At 44.6% G+C, this 21,921-nt stretch overlaps 2 protein-coding genes across 7 annotated transcripts in view; one reads left to right on the forward strand and one right to left on the reverse strand.

The window, feature by feature from the left end:
- LOC147021540 (uncharacterized) overlaps positions 1 to 18,058 on the reverse strand; it is a 42,380-nt gene extending 24,322 nt beyond the window's left edge. For 2 of the 6 annotated variants that reach the window (XR_015060835.1, XR_015060834.1), the window contains exons 1-2: positions 17,335 to 18,058; positions 260 to 619 (exon numbers count right to left, since the gene is read on the reverse strand). Coding sequence is in view for 4 of the 6 variants with exons in the window: in XM_085891574.1 (XP_085747700.1) it covers positions 260 to 619; positions 17,335 to 17,383 (409 nt within the window). In the remaining 2 variants the exon portion in view is untranslated. The remainder of the gene's footprint in view (positions 1 to 259; positions 620 to 17,334) is intronic. The other 4 variants (XM_085891574.1, XM_085891575.1, XM_085891573.1 and 1 more) reach the window with 4 other exon arrangements.
- LOC147021541 (voltage-dependent calcium channel gamma-2 subunit-like) overlaps positions 1 to 21,921 on the forward strand; it is a 165,890-nt gene that overhangs the window by 11,442 nt on the left and 132,527 nt on the right. The window lies entirely within an intron of this gene.

Consider the following 21,921-nt stretch of genomic DNA (forward strand, 5'->3'; position numbering starts at 1 on the left):
ATTTTGGACCAAGTCCAAAATCTAATGGCATGATCCTTGGACCATACCTAATTGCCTAACCAAGTTTCGTCGAAATCCGTCGAGGATTTTTTCTGTAATACTGTTCACAAACACAAGCAAACAAACTAACAAACAGAAAGGGGTGAAAACAGTAACCTCCGATCTTCGATGGCGGAGGTTAACTGTTTCCAATCAAAGTTGTTCTGTTCTCACACTAAACCGGGTAAACATAATCAATTCTAAGGCTTCATCTACTCACCCTCATAGTGCAGCACGAATCCCCCGTACTGTTCTGATTCGTCACTCTGAAAAATAATCAGCACGTGTCCTCGGGCCTCCACGTGTGTCCCGCCGTCCACACCACGACCGCACAGGTAGCGCACGCTCTGCCCGGCTAGCTTCAGCATCAAGCGGTCAAACTTGCAATGCGGCGACGGCTCCACATCCAGGTAGGACACGTGCAGGTGCACCGACTCAGAAGGTAGCGCCGCAATGCTACATTGGCAATATGCGTTGTTTCTATACCCAAGGTAGGTGATAGATCCACGTGGGTCATGCCAAGGGTCCACCGATCCGTCGCCACAACCATGAAGCTCCTGACCGTCTGCCAAGCACAGCACTGAGGACACAAGAACAGGCAGCACCGTTCCGAGATAAGATCACCATTTTAGTATTCTCAGGTAGGGTGGGCCTCCACTACTTAAGGATGCCCAGGGGCCACCACATGTCTAAATCCGGCCCTGTGTAATATATATGTGTGTATATATTATCCCTGTGTCGTAAGAGGCGACCAGGGTTGCGTCAGGAAGGGCATCCGGCGTAGAACCTGTGCCAAATCACTATGCGGATCATACGGATGATCCGCTGTGGCGACCCCTACCGGGAGCAGCCGAAAGAAGAAAAAGATATGTATGTGTGTGTATATATATATTGTTCATTAGGGGTCGCAACAGCGGATCATCCGTTATGATCCGCATACTGATTTGGCACAGGTTTTACTCCGGATGCCCTTCCTGACGCAACCCTGGTCGCCTCTTACGACACAGGGATAAGGATTGGGTTTCGCCATGATTCCGGGCTGCCCTACACCCTCTCATAGCGCAGCCCAGTGCAGAGCTCCCCTCCTCAAGTGATCCTCCAACCCAAGCCTCTGAGTAGCCGGATTACAGGCGCACGCTACTACGCCCGGTATTAATATTATATATTAATATATATATATATATATATATATATATATATATATATATATATATATATATATATATATATATATATATATATATATATATATATATATATATATATATATATATATATATATATATATATAAATAAATGGATATATTATATTGTTACGAATTTGGAAATCGATCACACTCAAACATTCAGGTTCCTTTAGCTCAGTTATCTCGTTAAGTAAGTGTTCCATAGATAGCTCGCCTTCCATTGTTTAATGGGTAAAAATCGATTAAATGCGCTGTGATTCATTTTAATAGTTAGGGTTCGATCAGAACACAAAGAAGAACGACCCTCCCCCTCCTCTGCAAAGAGGAAGAAGAACCCTCCCGTCCCGTGATTCAAAGGACGTAAACAACTCCCTCCCACCCGCGGTTGTGGGGGTGGCGCACGAGGGCATGAGTCACGCCGGGAGCGGGGGAGCAGGGGAGCTGAGAAGAATAAGAACGGGACCCTCTGCTCGGCTCAAGTAGGTTGTGGCTGGTTGGTTGTCGTGAGTTGTTCAAGGGAGAGTTCGGGCTGGTTGTTGGTGGTTCATCGGAGGAGCTGGTTCGGGTTGTCGTGGTTCTTCGGCCTGGTGGTCGAGGAGTGTCGGCCTGGTTCAAGGGTGGTCGAGTTGGTTTGAGGTTGTTGTTCTGCTGGTGCTTCTTCGAGTTGGCTGTGCAGTCGGTGGTTCAAAGGGTCATGCTGGTTCTGAGTTCTGGTTCGGCCTTTGTTCTGCTTCGTGGCCTCATCTTGGTTCGGCTGGCTCTACTCGGAAAGCGACGCATCTTCGGGAAGGCTCGGTGTTTCGTCTCACCAGCACGTGGTCCGGAGCGCGAGGGGATCCGCTTTAGCTCGGGAAGGATCGCGGCTCACGGCGATTGGATCCAGCTCGCCCTCGCTGGAGCCCGGGTCCGAACAGCTTGAAGACCACACGAGGTGGAGAGGTTCGAGATAGGTTCTGGGTTTCAGCTCATCTGTCCCTCCGAGCTGAAGTCCTTATTAAAGGCATCAGCCACCATTTCTTGGGTGTGTGTGTGTGCGTACGCGTGTCCGTGGGCCCGTCTAACAAGTAGAGAACTGTTAAGTGCCTGTGCTGTATTTATTTGCATTACATTTCGTATCGTCGGTTTAACCCTGCCTCTTGCGTGCTTCCCTAGTTCCCCGATTACTGCATAAATAAACCCCAATTGTTAAATGTTTTCAGCTCGTCGCGTCGATTCTTTCATTGACTGAGCATGTCGTGTGTTGGGAGTTAGAAGGCCGTTGGGCCGCCGTAAGGGGAGATTCGGACCGACGGTTCTCGGCGATTAAGCAGCTTGTTTCGTACGAGTTCCGTTGAGGGTGTGGAGGCTCGGTAGATCGCCACGTGGTCTCCAGCTATTTTAAAGAATTGGCAAATAACCCTGTACCACGTGGTAGAAACATTGGCCCTTCACGGTTCTTGCACAAGGACCTGTCGACTCCGGTCTTATCTGGGGCGACGATCTATATTCTGGGCAATCGGTCGGGCCGACTCGACTTGCGGCCGACCCCTGGCACCGTAACAATATATATATATATATATATATATATATATATATATATACACACACACACACACACACACACACACACACACACACACACACACACACACACACACACACACACACACACACACACACGTCTGGAGACTGCGATGGTTCACGAGCAATGTACACGGTTCGCCTTCGAGGGGACACCACGGGCAAACTGGCGGGAATCGGGAAAAACGTAAATGATGAAAGTTGTAGGAATCGAAGAGAACTACAAATCGACCACGAATTGTGAAATCTTAAACGTAGTTCGCCTTTTTTATTTTTTTATGGCGGGAATCGGGAAAAACGTAAAGGATGAAAGTTGTAGTACTCGAAGAGCACTACTTGCATACCAACTTTCATTCGAAACAGTTGAAAACCCTTGAAGCTCGATGCCCAATTTATTGATTTTTTTTTTGACATTTTCTAAGTTCGTGACCTTGTGACCTTGACCTTGACCTTGGGATGAAAATGAAAAATCGAGCTCCGTGGGGCTATGCAGGTGCCATTGGGCTAACCAAATACCGAAACCCTGCCAGATTCAACAAACCCCCTCGGAGAAGATGTCACTTGAAACCGGCTACCCCCTAAAAACACATGTTTTTTGGGAGTGGCTCCGCCCATAATGGGCGCAGCATGCCCATTCTCAGGAAAACGCAACGAGATCGTGATATAAACCTCCCACCCAAATTTTATCAGGATCGGATCAAAACCCACGGAGCTATGCTCGGGACAGACAGATGGACAGACAGACATAACAAATATAGTGGTCACTTACTGACTCGTGAACATATATATATATATATATATATATATATATATATATATATATATATATATATATATATATATATATATATATATATATATATATATATAGTCCCAAAAATATATTGTCCATATTTTTTTTGTATATATTATCAATATATATGTATATATTGGATATATGTATATATTGTATATGTATATATTATGTATATATTATATATATATATATATATATATATATATATATATATATATATATATATATTGTCCCAAAATGGTAGGGTGTCCCAAAAAATGTACTCACTCTTTAAATCATAATAAATGCGTTGTTTATTGAATTAGAAACAAGATTAATGGTTAAATGTTCAAATTGACGACCATCACATTCAAACACAGCTGATAACGCGGACCAATGGATTCAACAGCATTACGAATCATTTAATTTGGAACTGCAAGACATTGTCTTTCAATTTCCTCTTTCAGCTCATCGACTGTTGCTGATTTTGAGCCGTAAACCTTATATTTGAGATATCCCCATAAAAAGAAGTCCATTGGAGTGAGGTCTCCTCTTCGCCCAATCCATCTGTTCGGAAAAGTTGCTTCAAGATAGGCCCTTACATCACGGTGGTAGTGGGGAGGTGCTCCACCTTGCTGAAAGTAAATCTCTTCGTCACCAAATATCTCTTCGACACGTGTACCGACGGATTCTTGCAGCAAGTTTAAGTAAACATCCCCAGTGACAGTTTGGTCAAAACAGAATGGCCCTAGGATGCCCAATGCTGATATCCCACACCACACAGTAACCCCTGGTAAAGGCCCGGTCACACCTTGACGTTTTTGCCAACGTATGCCGATTTTTTTTTTTTTTTTTTTTTTTTTTTTTTTTCTAAAACGCTGGCACACGTTGAATACGTTATGGGTAAGTTTTGATAACATTGAGAGCACGCTGAAAAACACTGCCATATGTCGTTGTGCGTTGGCTTTAAACGTTGTACTTTTTGGTTGTCCTCAAATTTTTTCATGCTTGAAATTTCACGACGTATGCCGGCGTATGACTCAACACGTTCCGCTATGCTGGCCACAAGTTGTATGCACGGTCTGCGATCGTTGTCAGACGTCAACACATGCTACTTGTAAGTTAATCATAAGTTGAGACACGCCGAGGTAATGTTTAGCGTACCCGAAACTTATTTCTAACCTATGATTAACGTGTTGTTGGCACGTTACGCGATCGTTGCCACACATCGACAGACGTTACTTTTAAGTTACTCATAGGCTGAAAGACGTCGGTATAATGGATCGTCCTTGCGTCAGCGTCCACGGCCACGGCCAGGACACTTATTTGCAGCATTCTTCAAACTTTTCTTCGGCATGACGAGGATGTTCACACTTCGATGTCTAGCTTGGCTATGATTCCAATTGTCCATCGGCAGCGTCTATTTAAAATAGTCGAGTTTGAGCGTTTTAACACGTTCAGAAGAAACGCTTCAAATTTCCAAACCCCAGCGTCAACAAACAAAGGCGAGTGACAGCAATTTAAATCGTTCATTGTAAACAATGAAACTCGCTGAGTGGTACCGTTTAAAAGTCGTTGAGTGTAAAAAAATTCCAATTGTTGAGCGCAAGCGTCTACTTTCAATAGTGGAGATGCAGCCATTTAAATTGTTGAGTTTATCATTTAAATCTTTAAATCGTTAAACGCAAGGACGATCCATCATAACCCACACCCTCCCCCTCACACTCACCTACTACTGCCAACATGAACAAACTACTACTAATACTGATACTGATACTGATACTGTTACTTTTACTGCTGACATGGACATCGACTCAAAAAGGACTCGAAAACACTGTTGGGTTCCCCTTTTATGAACACCATTTTTATATACCAATTCCCAAAACCGCTGGGAACACGTCTTTATATGGCAGTTGTAAGCTAGAAACACGTTCATTTATTTTTTTTTTGTCGACCGGAAGACGTCATTGGAATACGTCTACATACGTCGATGTGTGTTGGGACTACGTAAAGAATTGGTTCAAAGCACGTCAAACATAAGTTAGAAATAAGTTTCGCGTAAAAAAGACATTACCGCGACGTGTTTCGACTTGTGAGTAGCTTATAAGTAGCCTTTGTGGACGTGTGTAAGCGTCCACATATCGTGTGTAAAACTTATCCCCATCGCATGCGGAACGTGTGTCATACGCCGAGTACGTCGTAAAATTTTGAACATGTTTAAAATTTCTTGACGTACTCTACTTACTACGACGTATGATAGCGTACTTTAGCATTGTACTCACGCATACCAAACTTACTCATACCGTATTTGACGTGCCCCAACGTTTTCGACACATTTTTCTTAGGTCGGCATACGCTGGCAAGATCGCCAAGGTGTGACCGCGATGTTGACACTTCCATTTCTACGGCAGTTATGATTCGAATCGTTGTGCGTCAGCCTTTTAATAGGCTACGTCACGACATCGTCGGCGATGCGTGCAACGCGCTATGCCTAAGTTAGACTATCGTTGGGCATCGGTTGTGTAGGCCGACAACAAGTTCAGCATTCGTTGGTATAAGTTATCTATAACACAACGAAACGTTCTGTGTCCGTTACCAATGCGTTATACATAAGACCAAGTCGCTATGAATACGTCCGAATCTTTAAAAAAAAACATCAAAAGTTCAACATAAGCCAGCGTTTTAGATGCATTTTAATACGTTGCCATTGCTGGCTAAAACGTCAAGATGTGACCGGGCCTTAAGTTTAAATGGTGTTCCATAGTAAAGGCCCTGTCACACCTTGACGTTTTCGCCAGCGTATGCCGACGTATGAAAAATTTGCTGAATACGCTTGCACATGTCCAATACGTTATGGGTAAGTTTTGTATACGTTAAGAGCACGCTGGCATATGTCGTAGTACGTCGACAAATTTTCGACGTACTCAGCGTATGACACACGTTCTGCATACGCTGGCCATAAGTTGTAGGCACGTTACGCGATCATTGACACACGTCGACACACGTTACTTGTAAGTTACTCAAGTTGAAACACGTCGAGGTAATGGTTAGCGTCAGTGTTCCAGACTCCCTGTTTTTTTTTTGGGGGGGGGGGTTTTCTTCGGTATGACAGTGATGCTGACACTTCGATTTCTGTGCGGTTATGATTTAAATCGTTGAGCGGCAGCCTATTAATTATATTATATTATAACCGCACTAGAAATCAGTGTCAACATCACTGTCATACCGAAGAAAAGAAAAAAAAAAAAACCCCAAAAAACAGGGAGTCTGGAACACTGACGCTAACCATTACCTCGACGTGTTTCGACTTTTGAGTAACTTACAAGTAACGTGTGTCAACGATTGCGTAACGTGCCTACAACTTATGGCCAGAGTTATGCGGAATGTGCGAGTCATACACTGGCATACGTCGAAAATTTCAAGCATGGAAAATTTGTCCAACAGCTCGGCATACTACGACGTATGCCAGCGTGCTCTTAATGTATACAAAACTTACCCATACGTATTTGACGTGTGCCAGCGTTTTAAACAAATTTTTCATACGCTGGCTAAATCGTTAAGGTGTGACAGGGCCTTTGGAAACATGTTCAGTAAGTTCTGTGGTTGTCCGGAAGACATCAATCAAATACGTCTACAGATGTCAATATGCGTTGGAGATACGTTACACATGGGTTCAAAGCATGTTACTCATAGGTTAGAAATAAGTTTCAGGTACGCTAAGCATTACCTCGACGTGTTTCGACTTATGAGTAACTTACAAGTAACGTGCCTACACCACTTTACTCATAGGTTAGAAAGAAGTTTCGGGTACGCTAAACATTACCTGGACGTGTTTCAACTTATGAGTAACTTACAAGTAATGTGTGTCGACGTGTGTCAACGATCGCATAACGTGCCTTCAACTTATGGCCAGCGTATGCAGGACATGTGAGTCATACGCTGGAATACGTCGACAAATTTTGAGCATGCTTAAAATTTGTCGACGAGCTCGGTGTACTACGACGTATGCCAGCGTACTATGACGTATGCCAGCGTGCTCTTAACGTATACAAAACTTACCCATAACGTATTCGGCAAATTTTTCATACGTCGGCATACGCTGGCTAAAATGTCAAGGTGTGACAGGGCATGACGGTGATGTTGACACTTCGATTTCTAGTGCAGTTATGATTTAAATCGTTGAGCGGCAGCCTATTAATAGCCTACGCCACGTGATCATCGGCGATACGCTGCCGCACGCTATGCATACGTTAGACTATCGTTGGGCATACGTTGTGAACGCCGACAACACGCTAAACATTCGTTGGTATAAGTTATCTATAAGTTATCGAAACATTCTGTGTACGTTACTAATACGTCATGCATACGTCCAACTTGTTATGAATACGCCCAAAACTGAAAAAAACATCAATAGTTCAGCGTACGCCAGCGTTTTACATACATTTTGATACGTTGCCATACGCTGGCTAAAACGTCAAGGTGTGACAGGGCCCTAACATGCGGATTTTCAGGAGCCCAGTAGATGCAATTGTGTCATTTAACTTAATTGAGCCATTTAACTTGAAGCTGGCCTCATCGCTCGAAACAATTTCGGATGGAAATGCTGCATCTTCTTCGCATTTGCCCAGGTACCACTCACAAAATTCAGCTCTCTGGTCAGGGTCGTCTTCATTTAGAGCGTGGATTAATTTTGGAATGTAACTTTTCCAATTAATTCGCTTCAAAATGCGATGGGCGCTTGATTTTGGGATTCCTCTCTCACAAGCCATTTGTTGTACAGATTTCGGTGGAGGGTTTCCAGCAATTGATTTTCCTTTGCGGGGATGGTTGATGACCGTGGTCTTCCTGAACGCTCCTTATGGATGTCATGCACAGTTCCATCTGTTTCAAACTAATCTCGGATGCGAGCAATGGTGCGTCGCATTGGTGGATCTTTGTGAAAATGTCTTCTAAATTGCCTTTGCACTTCCATGATGTTTGTTTTCGTGCTTCCAGTAGCACTTTATGATAAATTTTCTTTCTTCAAAACCTAGTCGTACTTCTGCCATTATTATGGTCAATTTGATCTGAAAATAAACGAAAATTTCAATGAGTTATGAGGAGCCAAAATGTGAGTACATATTTTTGGGACACCCTGTATATAATATATATGTATATTAAATATATATAATATACATGAAAATTATTGGTTCACGAGTCAGTAAGTGACCACTATATTTGTTATGGGTGTGTGTGTGTGTGTCTGTCTGTCTGTCTGTCTGTCCCGAGCATAGCTCCGTGGGATTTGATCTGATCCTGATAACATTTTGGTAGGAGATTTACATCATGATCTAGTTGTGTTTTCCTGAGAATGGGCGTGGTGCGCCCATTATGGGCGGAGCCACGCCCAAAAAACGTGTTTTAAGGCGGTAGCCGATTTCAAGTTACATTTTCTCCAAGGGGGTTTGTTGAATCTGGCAGGGGTTTCGGTATTTGGTTAGCCCAATGGCACCTGCCCAATGGCCCCAAGGAGCTCGATTTATTTATTAATTATTATTTTTTTTTTTTTCATTTTCGTCACAAGGTCACGAACTTAGAAAATGTCAAAAAAAATAAATTGGGCATCGAGCTCCTCGGGTTTTCAACTGTTTCTGATGAAAGTTGGTATGCAAGTAGTGCTCTTTGAGTACTACAACTTTCATCATTTACATTTTTCCCGATTCCCACCATAAAAAAAAGGCGAACTACATTTAGGATTTCGCAATTCGTGGTCGATTTGTAGTGCTCTTCGATTACTACATCTTTCAGCATTTACTTTTTGCCCGTGGCGTCCCCTCGAAGGTCAAAAAATTAAAAAGGCGAACCGTGTACATTGCTCGTGAACCATCACCGTCTCCAGACTTGTGTGTGTGTATATGTATATGTATATATATATATATATATATATATATTGTTGCGAATCTGGAAGCCATGAGCACTCAACATTCAGGTCCCCATAGCTCAGTTATTTCGATAAGTAAATGTGGATAGATAGCTCCCTTTCCCCTTTGTCTAATGGGAATTAAGTGTGCATGCGCTGCGAAGTTATTTTATAGATAGGATTTTTACACATAATAACAACAACACGCCTTCACCTCGCTTCCTCAACCCGACGTCATAGCGCCGATGGTGGGCGGAGTTCAAGGAGGGACCTTGCGGCGGCTCTCGACCAATCAGGGGGGATGTGAGCGAGGTTGCCGGCAGTCGGCCGTGGCGGCCGCCACGCCCCCCAGTCCAATCAGCAGACTTGGTGCCCCTTTTGGCCAATCATGGGGGTGACGAGCGCATTTCGTGCGCCAAAACCATCCAGTGAGGGAGAGTGGGTCCATGGCAGGCAGCTCCTCCCCTCTGGAGAAGGGGCGAATAATAGTTCAGGGCTATCCGACAGTAGGGGTTGGAGTTGAGTTGGTTTTTGATCTGCCGGATCGCCTGACCTTGTCTGCTGGCGCTCACTGCTAAGTTCGTGCTCGCGCTGGTTGGCGTCCGCCCTTCATCCTCCGTCCGAGGCACTCGGAGTGGCATCATGGTTGTCAGGTCGAGAGAGAGGAGATTGGTCCCGTGTGCTCAAGCGCGTCTTCGGTCTGGTCTGCGTCTGGCTGCACCCCACGCATCCGAGGCGTCTCGTCCGGCACAGTACGACAAGTGATCAGCCAACTCAACACGGGAGGTCACCTCGTCTCGCCTCCTTTGGATTTGGCTGCCCTGGTCCGTCCTTTGGCGACCGGAGCTCTGGGAAGGGGTGGGTGTCCAGCCGCGCGCTCGCGGCCAGGTAGCCAGCCAAACTTACTCCCAGCTGAACTATCCTCCTCGGCTGGAGAGCCTAATAAAGACCGTTGAGGTCCATCTTCTTTTAGTTATTTGTGTGTACATGTGTGTGTGTGTCATTGGGCCCCGTCTGTAAATGGGAATTGTTAAGTGCTCTTTGCTGTACATTATTTGCATTGCTTAGTCGGTTTAACTCTGCTCTTTGTGTGTTCCCCTCCCCCTATTGTAAATAAATATCCATTTTGTTCAATGTACCAGCTCGTCCTTGTCCTTTCCTTCATTGGTTCGCCACAGTGCGTGTTGGTGGATTAAAAAGGCCGTTGCTGCTGTAGTTGTGCATTTTGACCGACGGGACCTCGGTAACCATCTGCTCGGGTTACGCACGAGTCGAGCACAGCAACAGCTCGTCCCGTTCGAGCTCTGTCGAGGGTTTGAATTCCTCGGTAGCTCACCACGTGGGTATCTAGGTATTTTGAAGTTTGGCAAATCACCCTGTCCCACGCAGCTGAATTATTGACGATTCACGGTCCTGTAAGGGACCCTACCTTCGGAGTTATCGGAAAGGTACGATCTACATTCCGGGTGTTCGGTGGAGCCGATTCTACTGCTACACCGAGCGGTCGTACTCGCCACCGAAAGTCGGCCCCACAACAATATATATATATATATATATATATATATATATATATCTATTTTTGATATATATTTTGATATATATATATATATATATATATATATTGATATATATATTGATATATATATATATATATATATATTTTGATATATATATATATATTGATATATATATATATATTGATATATATATATATATATATATATTTTGATATATATATTTTGATATATATATATATATATTGATATATATATATATATATTTTGATATATATATATATATATTTTGATATATATATATATATATATATATATATATATATATATATATATATATATATATATATATATATATTTTGATATATATATATATATATATATTTTGATATATATATATATATATATTTTGATATATATATATATATATATATTTTGATATATATATATATATATGAATCTGGAAGCCATTTGCACACAAACAGACAGCAGCCCCCGCAGTTCAGTTATTTCGATAAGTATGTGTTTATAGTCAGGGTCCTGTCCTGTCTAATGGGTTAATTACATGTGTGCACTTCGAGTTATTTTTATAGTCAGGTTTTTTACATCTTCAATCATCCTTCGTTTTCGCACCATCGCCATCCATCACCCACGTGCAGCATGTCACGTACAGGGGTGAGGTTCTCTCTGCTCACCATGAGCTCGTCCAATCAATGGCGGCTGGCCTGACAGCCGGCCCGAGATTGCCCCTCCCCGCTACAAGGGTGGATGGAGAATAGGGTGCCCCCCTGGTTGTTCCGTATGGGTTGTCAGACATGCACTGGGGGAGGGTGGCCCCTCCCACCGGACCACCCCTTGTCCAATCAGGGAAGCTCATCACCTTAGGGCTGGCTCCGCCTTAGCCAGATGGAGTGTTCGGCCCGACCAATGAGGGGCAGCCACGAGTCGCCCAACAACACCTCGTCCATTCCGGAGGAGAGTCCCTCAGCGTGGTTCCCTCGACCCGCGGGGGAGGGGGACCATAAGAGTAGGTGGCGAGCCCTCGAGAAGAAGGGAGAAGGAGAAGAAGCCTCGTCTTGCCTGCTGGCGTTCTCGTATACCCACGGGTGCTCGTCTCGTCTGGTCCGTTCCCGTTCTGGCTGGCGTCCGTTGTGTCGTTCCTGGTCCCTGGTGCTTCGTGCTGCGTTGTGGGGGCGGGTTTAAGTCCCGCCACTGGACAAGCTCGACCAGACCGCACGAGGCGGACAGGTGCAAGAATAGGCCCCTGCCCTCAGCTAGCCTTTCCCTCCCGAGCTGAAGGGCCAAATAAAGGCCGCGGCCACCATTTCTTTGGGTTTGTGTGTGTGTGTGCGTGGTGCCAGTCTGTTGCGTAGAACTGTTAAGTGCTTTTCGCTCTCTGTACATTGCCTGCATTTCTTTTATTCGGATAACTTTGCTCTTTGCTCCCCTCCCCGATTATTGTTTATAAATAAACCCCCATGTTAAATGTTCCAGATCGTTTTCTGTTTTTTCTCCCATTGACCCAGCACGGTGCGTGTTGAGAATTAGTGAGGCCGTCGGTGCCGTAAATTGTTCATTTGGTCTGGCGCGGCTTTGGTAACATCCGCTCGGTAACGCCGGATCCGAGTCGGTAACTGACTCGGTTCGGACAAAGTCGGCCGAGGGTGTGGTTTCCCCGGTAGCTAGACTGCGTGGTTATTTCGGTATATAGTCAACCCCGGCTTCATCGCGGTTCACCGATCGCGCCCCCGGTTCATCGCGGGTTTTCCCTTGGAACGTAACAAATTTTTTCTGCGGATTCCCCTGGTACATCGCGGTAATAATATTTAAAATTTAAATTACTTAAGCAATAAATTATAACGCGTGGTGCTCGACCAGTCACACAACGCACGAGACAAAGTTTCGCTTGTGAACTTCAAATATTTTCTTCGTTTTTCCTCCAAGCCCCACGATGCCGCCCAAACGCCCTGCACCTTCTAAGGCTTCTGGCAAGGAACCGAAGCGCCAGAGGAAGGTCCTGGGACGCTCTTGGAGAAGGTTAAGGTCAAGGTGCTCGATATATGCTTTGGGAAGGAAAAAGGTTTGCCGCCGTTGGATGAGCACTGCTCATACCCAGCACCTCAAAACCGACCAGACCAGACTAGTCGATCTCCGGCACCTCAAACCCAATCACTGCCAAACCGACCAGACTAGACTAGTCGATCTCAGGCACCTCAAACCCAATCACTCCCAAACCGATCAGACCAGACGAGACGATTTTTGGGGGAGGCGTCCATTCATCGTGGATTTTCACTTCGCGCGGGGAGGTTTGGAACGTAACCCCTGCGAGAAACGGGGGATTACTGTATTGGAGATCGAGACAATTAACCCGATGCCACGGGGTCAAAATATTGGCGTCCCTGGTCCGCTAAAGGACCCGTGACCTTTGGAGTTATCCAAGGGTTACGACCTTCCATTCAGGTGTTCGGTGGGAGATGGCCTGACTGCTCCATCTCGTGCTCGTCCTCGCCACCAAACCCCGACCCACAACAATATGATATATATATATATATATATATATATATATATATATATATATATATATATATATATATATATGTATCTATATATATGAAATGTATATATTTATATATCTGTATATACATATAAAATGGTCATATTTATATATATACATATAAAATGATCATATTTATATATATATATATATATATATATATATATATATATATATATATATATATATATTATACATTATATATATATGTATATTTATATATATAATATTGTTGTAGATTTCGGCGTGCGCACGACCTTTTCAGCACAATCCAGGCCGCGCGTCCATCGAACGTGACAATCTAGTCGTAGCTTCCGGGCAAACGCCGAAACCCAGCTTCAGGTGTTTTTAATACACCACAAACTTGTCAATGCTCTGCCCGTGCTGCAGGGTTTATCGCCGAATTATCGATTTACCTAATTATTCGCGCGTACAGACTACCGAGAGTTTGTACCTCAACGGGACCTGCACGAAAACGAGCCGCTTTAGCAGCTCGTTCTGTATGCGAAGCCGAGCGGTTGTAAATCGCCAAATCCCGTCGGACCAAATGATCACTTTTATTGGCGTTAATATCCCGAGCGCACCATGGCAGTCAATGGAGAAAGTGACGCAACGAGCGGGTTGACATTCAAACAATGGGGGATTTATTTTCACACGTAAGCAGTCAATGAAGGGGGATAGGGGACAAGACACATGCAAAAGCCTACAGCCGATTTCTATCGGAATGCAAGTATATACAGGCACTTAACAATTCTACTTGTATGACAGGGCCAACAGACTTCCATGCAAAACCCAAAAGAGAATAGAATCGGGCTCGTGAGCCTTTAATGCACTCAGGGCCGGGATGACCGGAACAGGCCCTGAGAGACTGGGCAGGTTACCTCGCCGCCCTATGGCGACTTAATGGTCTTCGTGTTCAGCGACCCCTGGTGTCTCCGTTCGGTCCGATGCGTCGCGAACGCGCCAGTCGCTTGGGCGGCTTGATGAGCAGCTTGTATGGTTCCCCTCGGTCGTCCGGCCTTCACTGTGGCCTGGTCGGTCGGGCCTAGCCGACGACGCGCTGGAGGAGTGAACGGGTCTTTCGCCCGACCGCTTCAGGGTCGGTTGCCCGGACCCCCCGAGCTCCGACTGGCTCCCTTGGTTGCGCTGGCGAACCTTCCAGCGAACTGCGGACTTGGCTGGCTCCCTTGGTTGCGTTGGCGAACTCTCCAACGAACTGCGGACTTGGCTGGCTCCAACGACGAACTGCGCCTCTCTGACGAACGAACTCTACTCTCAGCGTCCCAACGTGACTTTTTATAGCCCCGAGGGGAGAAACCGCCTAAGGTTTCGCCACCCGTCATCGGCGCCTTCCCCCTTTCACCTTTGAACCTTCACCCCTGGCTGGCCCCGCCCCTCTCACTTCTGATTGGCCAGCTCCTTCAGAGGGTAAGGCCATTCTGATCCGATTTTGCTGTGAAAGCGGCTGATCACACGCGGACGTGGTTGAAATCGCCCTGCTTGTCGCGGCACTAGTTCGCACCGACGGCACGCAGACGTGGTTGAAATCGCCCTGCTTGTCGCGGCACGAGTTCGCACCGACGGCACGCGGACGTGGTTGAAATCGCCCTGCTTGTCGCGGCGGCTGATCACACGCGGACGTGGTTGAAATCGCCCTGCTTGTCGCGGCATTAGTTTGCACCGACGGCACTTTGCCGCTTCGCGGAGGAGGACGTGCTGGTATTGTGATGAGAAGATGTTTGTTTAAAATAAAAGATAGAGAAAGAATAACGGCGAACTCAAAGAGGCACAGCCCGGCACACGAATAAGTCCCTTTATACATCGGTGGGGAAATCTATCCTGGAACACACACTTATCGAAATAACTGATTTCTGGGGAACCTGAATGGTGTTCTGTGAATTTCCACCACCGTAACAATATATTTATATATGTATACATATTTATGTTTTTTTTTTATATTCATATATTAATTATCGCTATATATATTATATATACTAAAAAAAAAATGACCGTTTTTACAGCCATTTTTCCCTGCTGTGCAGGGGTTAGGCTTTTCTTGAGGCAATGTTTTTTTTATGGCTGGATGCCCTTCCTGACGCCAACCCTGGTCGCCTCTTACGACACACAGGGATATGGTACACCTATTCTAACCGGGACCAGTACACTGGCACTCATTTCGCCGACCTCGGAAGGATGACAGGCTGAGTCAACCCCCTGGTGTTAATTCAGCAGCCAACGGGGCTTGAACTCAGGACACTGGGATCCCAAGCCGCTGCCCTAACCACTGCGCCAACACCAGGCTACATATATTATATATACTGAAACATATATATATATATATATATATATATATATATATATATATATATATATATATATATATATATATATATATATATATATATATATATATATATATATATATATATATAATTATATATGTATATATATATATATATGTATATATATGTATATGTATATATATATATATATATATATATATATATATATATATATATATATATACTGAAACATATATATTTAATATTATATACATATATCTATATATTTAATATTATATACATATATCTATTTATGTATTATATATGTATATTGTATCTATATATGTATGTATTATATATATATATATATATATATATATATATATATATATATATATATATATATATTTTTTTTTTATGTATTGTATAGACATATTTTTATATATATATATATATATATATATATATATATATATATATATATATATATATATATATATATATATATATATATATATATATATATATATATATATATATACATATATATATATAACCATTCGACATTGGGTTTTGGAATTGTTTTTGTGAGTTTTGGATCCAATCTGCTTTTCAGGGAAACTCCCAAATGACGTCAAACGGACTCCGTGCGAGTTGAATTGGTGGCGAATAACGACACAGAGAAATCAGAGTTAAGGATGACGGATTGGTACAAGTTCGTACATCTGATTTGGACTCTTAACACCTAAAAACGTAAAACACCAAAACCAGGACGGTCTTTGTTAACAAAGAAAGCGGTTCTTAATCATCATCAATAACATTATATGGTTACTCGATTCGTGAATGTCCAACTTAGTAGGCTACTTGTGTTAAAAGCAGTGTATCATGTGGGTTATTATAACCGTTTAATTTATCCAGTATATTGTTTCATCCACCAACTCTTCAGACAATTGGTTTCACTCAACATCTCGATGAAGAAACTTAATTTAAAGAGTTCTGTTTCATGGTAAGGCTTTTATTAACTTTGATCAAGGGTGAGTTCTTCCACTCCAGATCCATACCGCTGTTTATTCACCAATCACTTTGGACTGATTGAAACTCGGATCGCCTGTCCTGATCCAAGTCGCAAACTCTGGCACGAGTCCCTAAGTCGGATACAAGTTGTTAACTCGGGTCCAACTCGTTAACGTGGGTGCAAGTCGCTACCTCGGGTGCAAGTCGCTAACTCGGGTCCAAGTCATTAACGTGGGTGCAAGACGCTACCTCGGGTCCAAGTCGCTAACTCGGGTCCAAGTCGTTAACTCGGGTCTAGGTTGTTAACTCGGATCCAAGTTGCAAACTCGGGTCCAAGTCGTTAACTCGGGTCCAAGTCTCTAAATCGGGTCCAAGTCGTTCACTCGGGTCCAAGTTATGAACTCGGGTCCAAGTCACTAACCCAGGTGCAAATCGTTAACTCGGGTCCAAGTCCCTAAGTTGGGTCCAAGTCATTAACTCGGGTCCTCGTCACTAACCCGCGTGCAGTACCTGCAAGCAGCGCGGTGAGTAGGCAGAGCAGCGTCCAGTCCACCTCCATGCACCACTTTCGTCGAACCCCAGCACGGACTCCGACTCGCTGTCAAGGCGGCTCATCGAGTGTGGGCCCTGCTCAAGCCCTACAGTGGCTGCACCGATTGAGCTTCCCGTTGGCTCTGGGCTGCCGGCAGGTGCTCCAGCACAGGGAAAATCCCACGGACAATGGTCCTCAGCAGTCCCGGTGGCAGTGTGGAGGCGTGGTCGTGAAAGCCGTGTCGCTTGGGGCGTTTTGAGGGCCAACCCCGTGCGGGGACGACTGTGTCTCGAGCACCCTCTCGGGACCTTTTCCTTCCTTTCACCGATACCGTGGCTCCGGCATCTCAGCCTGGTCGGCACGCTCTCAACAGCGGAAATGGCCTCGCCTGGCCTGGCAATCTCCTCTGGCCATCGCCCTGATTGTTGGACCCCACCAGCTCACCGGCTCTTCGATGGGGCCTGTTTGGATATAATAAGTCTTCGGCAATGTGCGTGACACGAATATAGCTCCATATGGGAATGAGAAGCATGAATACCAAATTCCTAGGGTGCTCTTTTAATGGTCCAAAACACACGTGGCCATATTCATTGCTGCGGTTGACGGGCGGCTTCGCCGAGATGCACTACCCTCTTTACCACGAGTAGAGTATTCCATTTGGTTGTTGGTGTTTACACGAGTTACACCTAATCGTGCGCATTTAGACATCCGCCATAATTACTGCCAAGAACTCAAAACGTTGGCTTCGACTTGGCCAAGCCTCCATTCCCATGACTCCTCCTCCCCATCCGATGACGATCCACCAATATAATCAAGTGGTCATCTGTTTACTACGTTGGCACATATGGTGAAATCTTGCCCTTCAAACCAATAATGTAATTGGTCTTTCCTCCCCTCTCTCTTATCTTCCCCCAAAATTGTTCTCTCCCTTCTCTCCCAACATAGTGTAGTAGATAGTAGAAAAATCGTGCAAATTATGATACAAGCATCAAAATTGGCATTTCTGTTCTGCAGGGTTTTCTGATCAAATCTGCCCGATTGGCCATTTGAAAATCCAAATTTAGAAAAATCTGAAAAAAAAAAAACTTCAAAAACATTTGAAGTCACAGCTGGTTTAAATTCTTGAAGCGCAAGTGAACATCCCAGACAGAGAACCAAGGGGAGATGCAGTCTTCATTGATCGCTCAGCACTTATCAATGCCCTTCCTCCATGCACTTCAAAGATATTTGATGAAGATGCGAAAGAAGACATCATTCCAAAGGTGGAATCCTATGGTGCCAGGTACGAGAGGGTGGACGTAGTGTTTGATGTGTACAAGAAGTCAAGTCTGAAGTCAGAGGCAAGGTCGAAAAGGGGGCAAGGAATCAGAAGAAGAATGACAGGAGCCAGTAAGACCCCAAGTAACTGGAGAAGCTTTCTTCGAGATGACAGCACAAGACTGAGCTGTTTCACTTCCTTGTGGAAAAGATGTGTGAAGCACAGATGACAAGCACAGTCATTGTCACAAAAGGAGAAGATGCCATTAGCACCACAAGGAAGTCACTGGATGCTGTGTCTCCGTGTTGTCATGAAGAAGCTGACACTCAAATATTTGTACACGCCAGGGATGCAACGACGGATGGGAGCAAGTCCATTATCATTAAGGCTAATGACACGGATGTACTAGTCATCGCAATATCTGTTGCTGCCATCCTTACAGGAACTAGGTCTTGAGAACATGTGGATTGCCTTTGGGCAAGGAGCCAAGGCGCGATGAATTCCAGTCCACGAGGTAGTTTCTGCAATCGGGCCTGAGAAAGCTAGAGGGATCCAATACTTCCATTGGTTCACTGGATGTGACGTCGTGTCTGCCTTCCGCGGTAAAGGGAAGAAAACTGCATGGCAGACTTGGAACGTCTTTGATGATGTTTCTGAAACATTCACCAATCTCAGCCAGCATCCAACATTGATTCGTGATCATGACTTTTTTGAAGTTTGTTTTTTTCTTCAAATTTTTCAAAATTTGAATTTTCAAATGGCCAATCAGGCAGATTTGATTAGAATTCCCAGGAAAACAAATGTGCCAAATTTGATGCTTGTATCATCATTTGCACGATTCCTCTCAAAAATTGCTGTTATCTGCCCCACTAACATCCATGATATTTTGCTTCGCTCGTGAGTGAGTTATATAGAAAGAATCTGACCCTCTGCCTCCTGCAATTTTTCATGGTTATTATTTGATCTATATATTCCAGTATTCCATGTTAACTCATAGTTCAACTACAACGGCACTCGGTAGAAAGCATACCCCTGCCAGGCTGACCAGTTTTCATTTTGTATCCCACTGATAGGTCGGATCTGGATTCAGACTTGAACCAAAATCGATTAAATTGGTCCTTGTCACACACCCAACGTGTCTACCAAGTTCCATCCAAATCAGTCCGCAACTTGTTGATACATCCTGCTCACAGACACAGGTACTTTCAGGGTTCCGGTTCCGAGTTTGGAGCGTCGAGAGGTCACCTTGGGAGCTCTCTGCTGACGATCTCAAAGATAAGTTTCCGGTCGTTATTTGTCCCGTTTTTACTGTTTATTTTTCTCACCTACATGTTACTGTGTGTTCCTAGTTCGGTTTTGTTTCAAAAATCGTGCTATTTTGTGAGTTTTTGGCGACGTTGTCTTACTGGGTGTTTGAGGCCAAGGCTGAGGCCTACCGGTTCCCCTCGGTGTCCGATCGTTTTATTTGTTTTTTTTCTCCCCATTAGCTTCAATTTCTATCTTCCCCACTTTCCTAATGTCCCTCATTTCTCCCAACTAATCTCTATTTCTTGTCTTAAAAAATAAAAAATAAAAAACCACCACCTTTCTCCTTCCTCTTCTTCTTCCTCTTTTTCCTCTTCTTCCTCTTCTTCCTCTTCCTCTTCCTCTTCCTCTTCTTCCTCTTCCTCTTCCTCTTCCTCTTCTTCCTCTGCCTCTGCCTCTGCCTCTGCCTCTGCCTCTGCCTCTGCCTCTGCCTCTTATTCTTCTTCTTCATCGCCTCTTCTTCTTCTTCTTCTTCTTCTTCTTCTTCTTCTCCCTCCTCCTCTTCTTCCTCGATTTTTTTTTTTTTTTTCTACAACACTTCCATGACCTTATCTGTTGAAAACTCTCTCAAACATTCATAATAATAACAAAAACGATATCTTATAATGCTTCATCTTCCTCTCTCACACATGTGGTACTCTACTGTTTCATAATGCACTACTCTTCTGCTATTTTAACAAACTGCTCTCATTTTGACCTCTTCTTCATTCCTTGCCTAAAAAAATCCAACTGTTACAGCATTTCTTCTCTCCATTCTCTGAATTCGCCTTTACTGCATCCATCAAGAATTGTGTTAAATCGCATCTCTGACCTAAAACTTAAAAAAACCCCTGTTTGCTATGAATGTTCGCTTTCCATCAACCATTCTTTTTTTTCCAACTTCAGTGCCAACTCACCCCTCTCACCCCTCACTCTCCTCTCAAAGCAACCATCCCACTCTTCTCCCTCCAAGCCTCCCTCTCACCTCTCAAAAATTCCCCCCTCACCTTTGTCCCCCCTTTCATCCCCTCACTCATCCTTCTCAAAGTTACCTCCATTCTCATCAACAAAGCTGCCTCCTTCCACTACCCTCTCACCTCCATCTCTTCACTTCACCTCCTCAAATCCTCAACTGCCTTCTTCCCCCTCTCCCCCAGCACCACAGAGCCTTTTCTCCTCCTCATCCGGCCCCTCCCCTAGCTATTCTGCAATCCCCCACACTCTTTCAACAACCCTCCTTACCTCCCCTCCTCGTCCCTTGTCCTACCCTCCCCCTCCCTCACCCCCTGCACCCAAAGCCTCCTCCCCACCTCTTCATTAAAAGTGTGGACCTCAAATATCCGGGGCCTTCGCTCAAATCTTTCAGATCTTTCCATACAGGTTGCCACTGACAAACCAGACATGATCTGTCGAACAGAAACTTTCCTCCCCTAAGATGTGTCTGACTCTCAAGTATCTCTCCCTGGTTACTCCCTCCTCCGGTATGACAGACCTGAGCCTCGTCCTGGTGGAGGAGTTGCTCTCTTCATCAAAGACTCTATTCCTCACTCTCCATGCACTGCCCTCACTCCCCCACACCCACAGGAATACCTCTAGCTACGGCTTCCCCCCACTCCAACCTCATGTTTATATGTGTACTGTACCGTCCACCTAACAGTGATGACTCCATTTTCACCTCACTATCCAAAAACATGGACCATCTTCTATCTTCTCATCCAAACTCTCTCTTCCTCTTATGTGGCGACTTAAATTGTCATCATGCCAGTTGGCTAGGTGTGGGTACCTCTCTCTCACCAGTCATGGCACCTCAGCAAAAGCTTTCTGCGACTCATTGGGACTGACTCAATCGGTCAACTTCCCCACCCGGATCTCAAACAATGGTACTCCATCTCTTCTGGATCTGATTTTGACAAATTTCCCTGACAATATCTGCTGCTCTTCCTTCGCTCCAATCGGTTCTTCTGACCACGTCCTTGTCAAAGTGGACATCTCTCTGGCTATTATCAGAGAACCACCTCACCGC

Source organism: Eptatretus burgeri, chromosome 8, assembly GCF_056783735.1.
Source record: "Eptatretus burgeri isolate ZD-2024b chromosome 8, Ebu_testis_v1, whole genome shotgun sequence".
Lineage (NCBI taxonomy): Eukaryota > Metazoa > Chordata > Myxini > Myxiniformes > Myxinidae > Eptatretus > Eptatretus burgeri.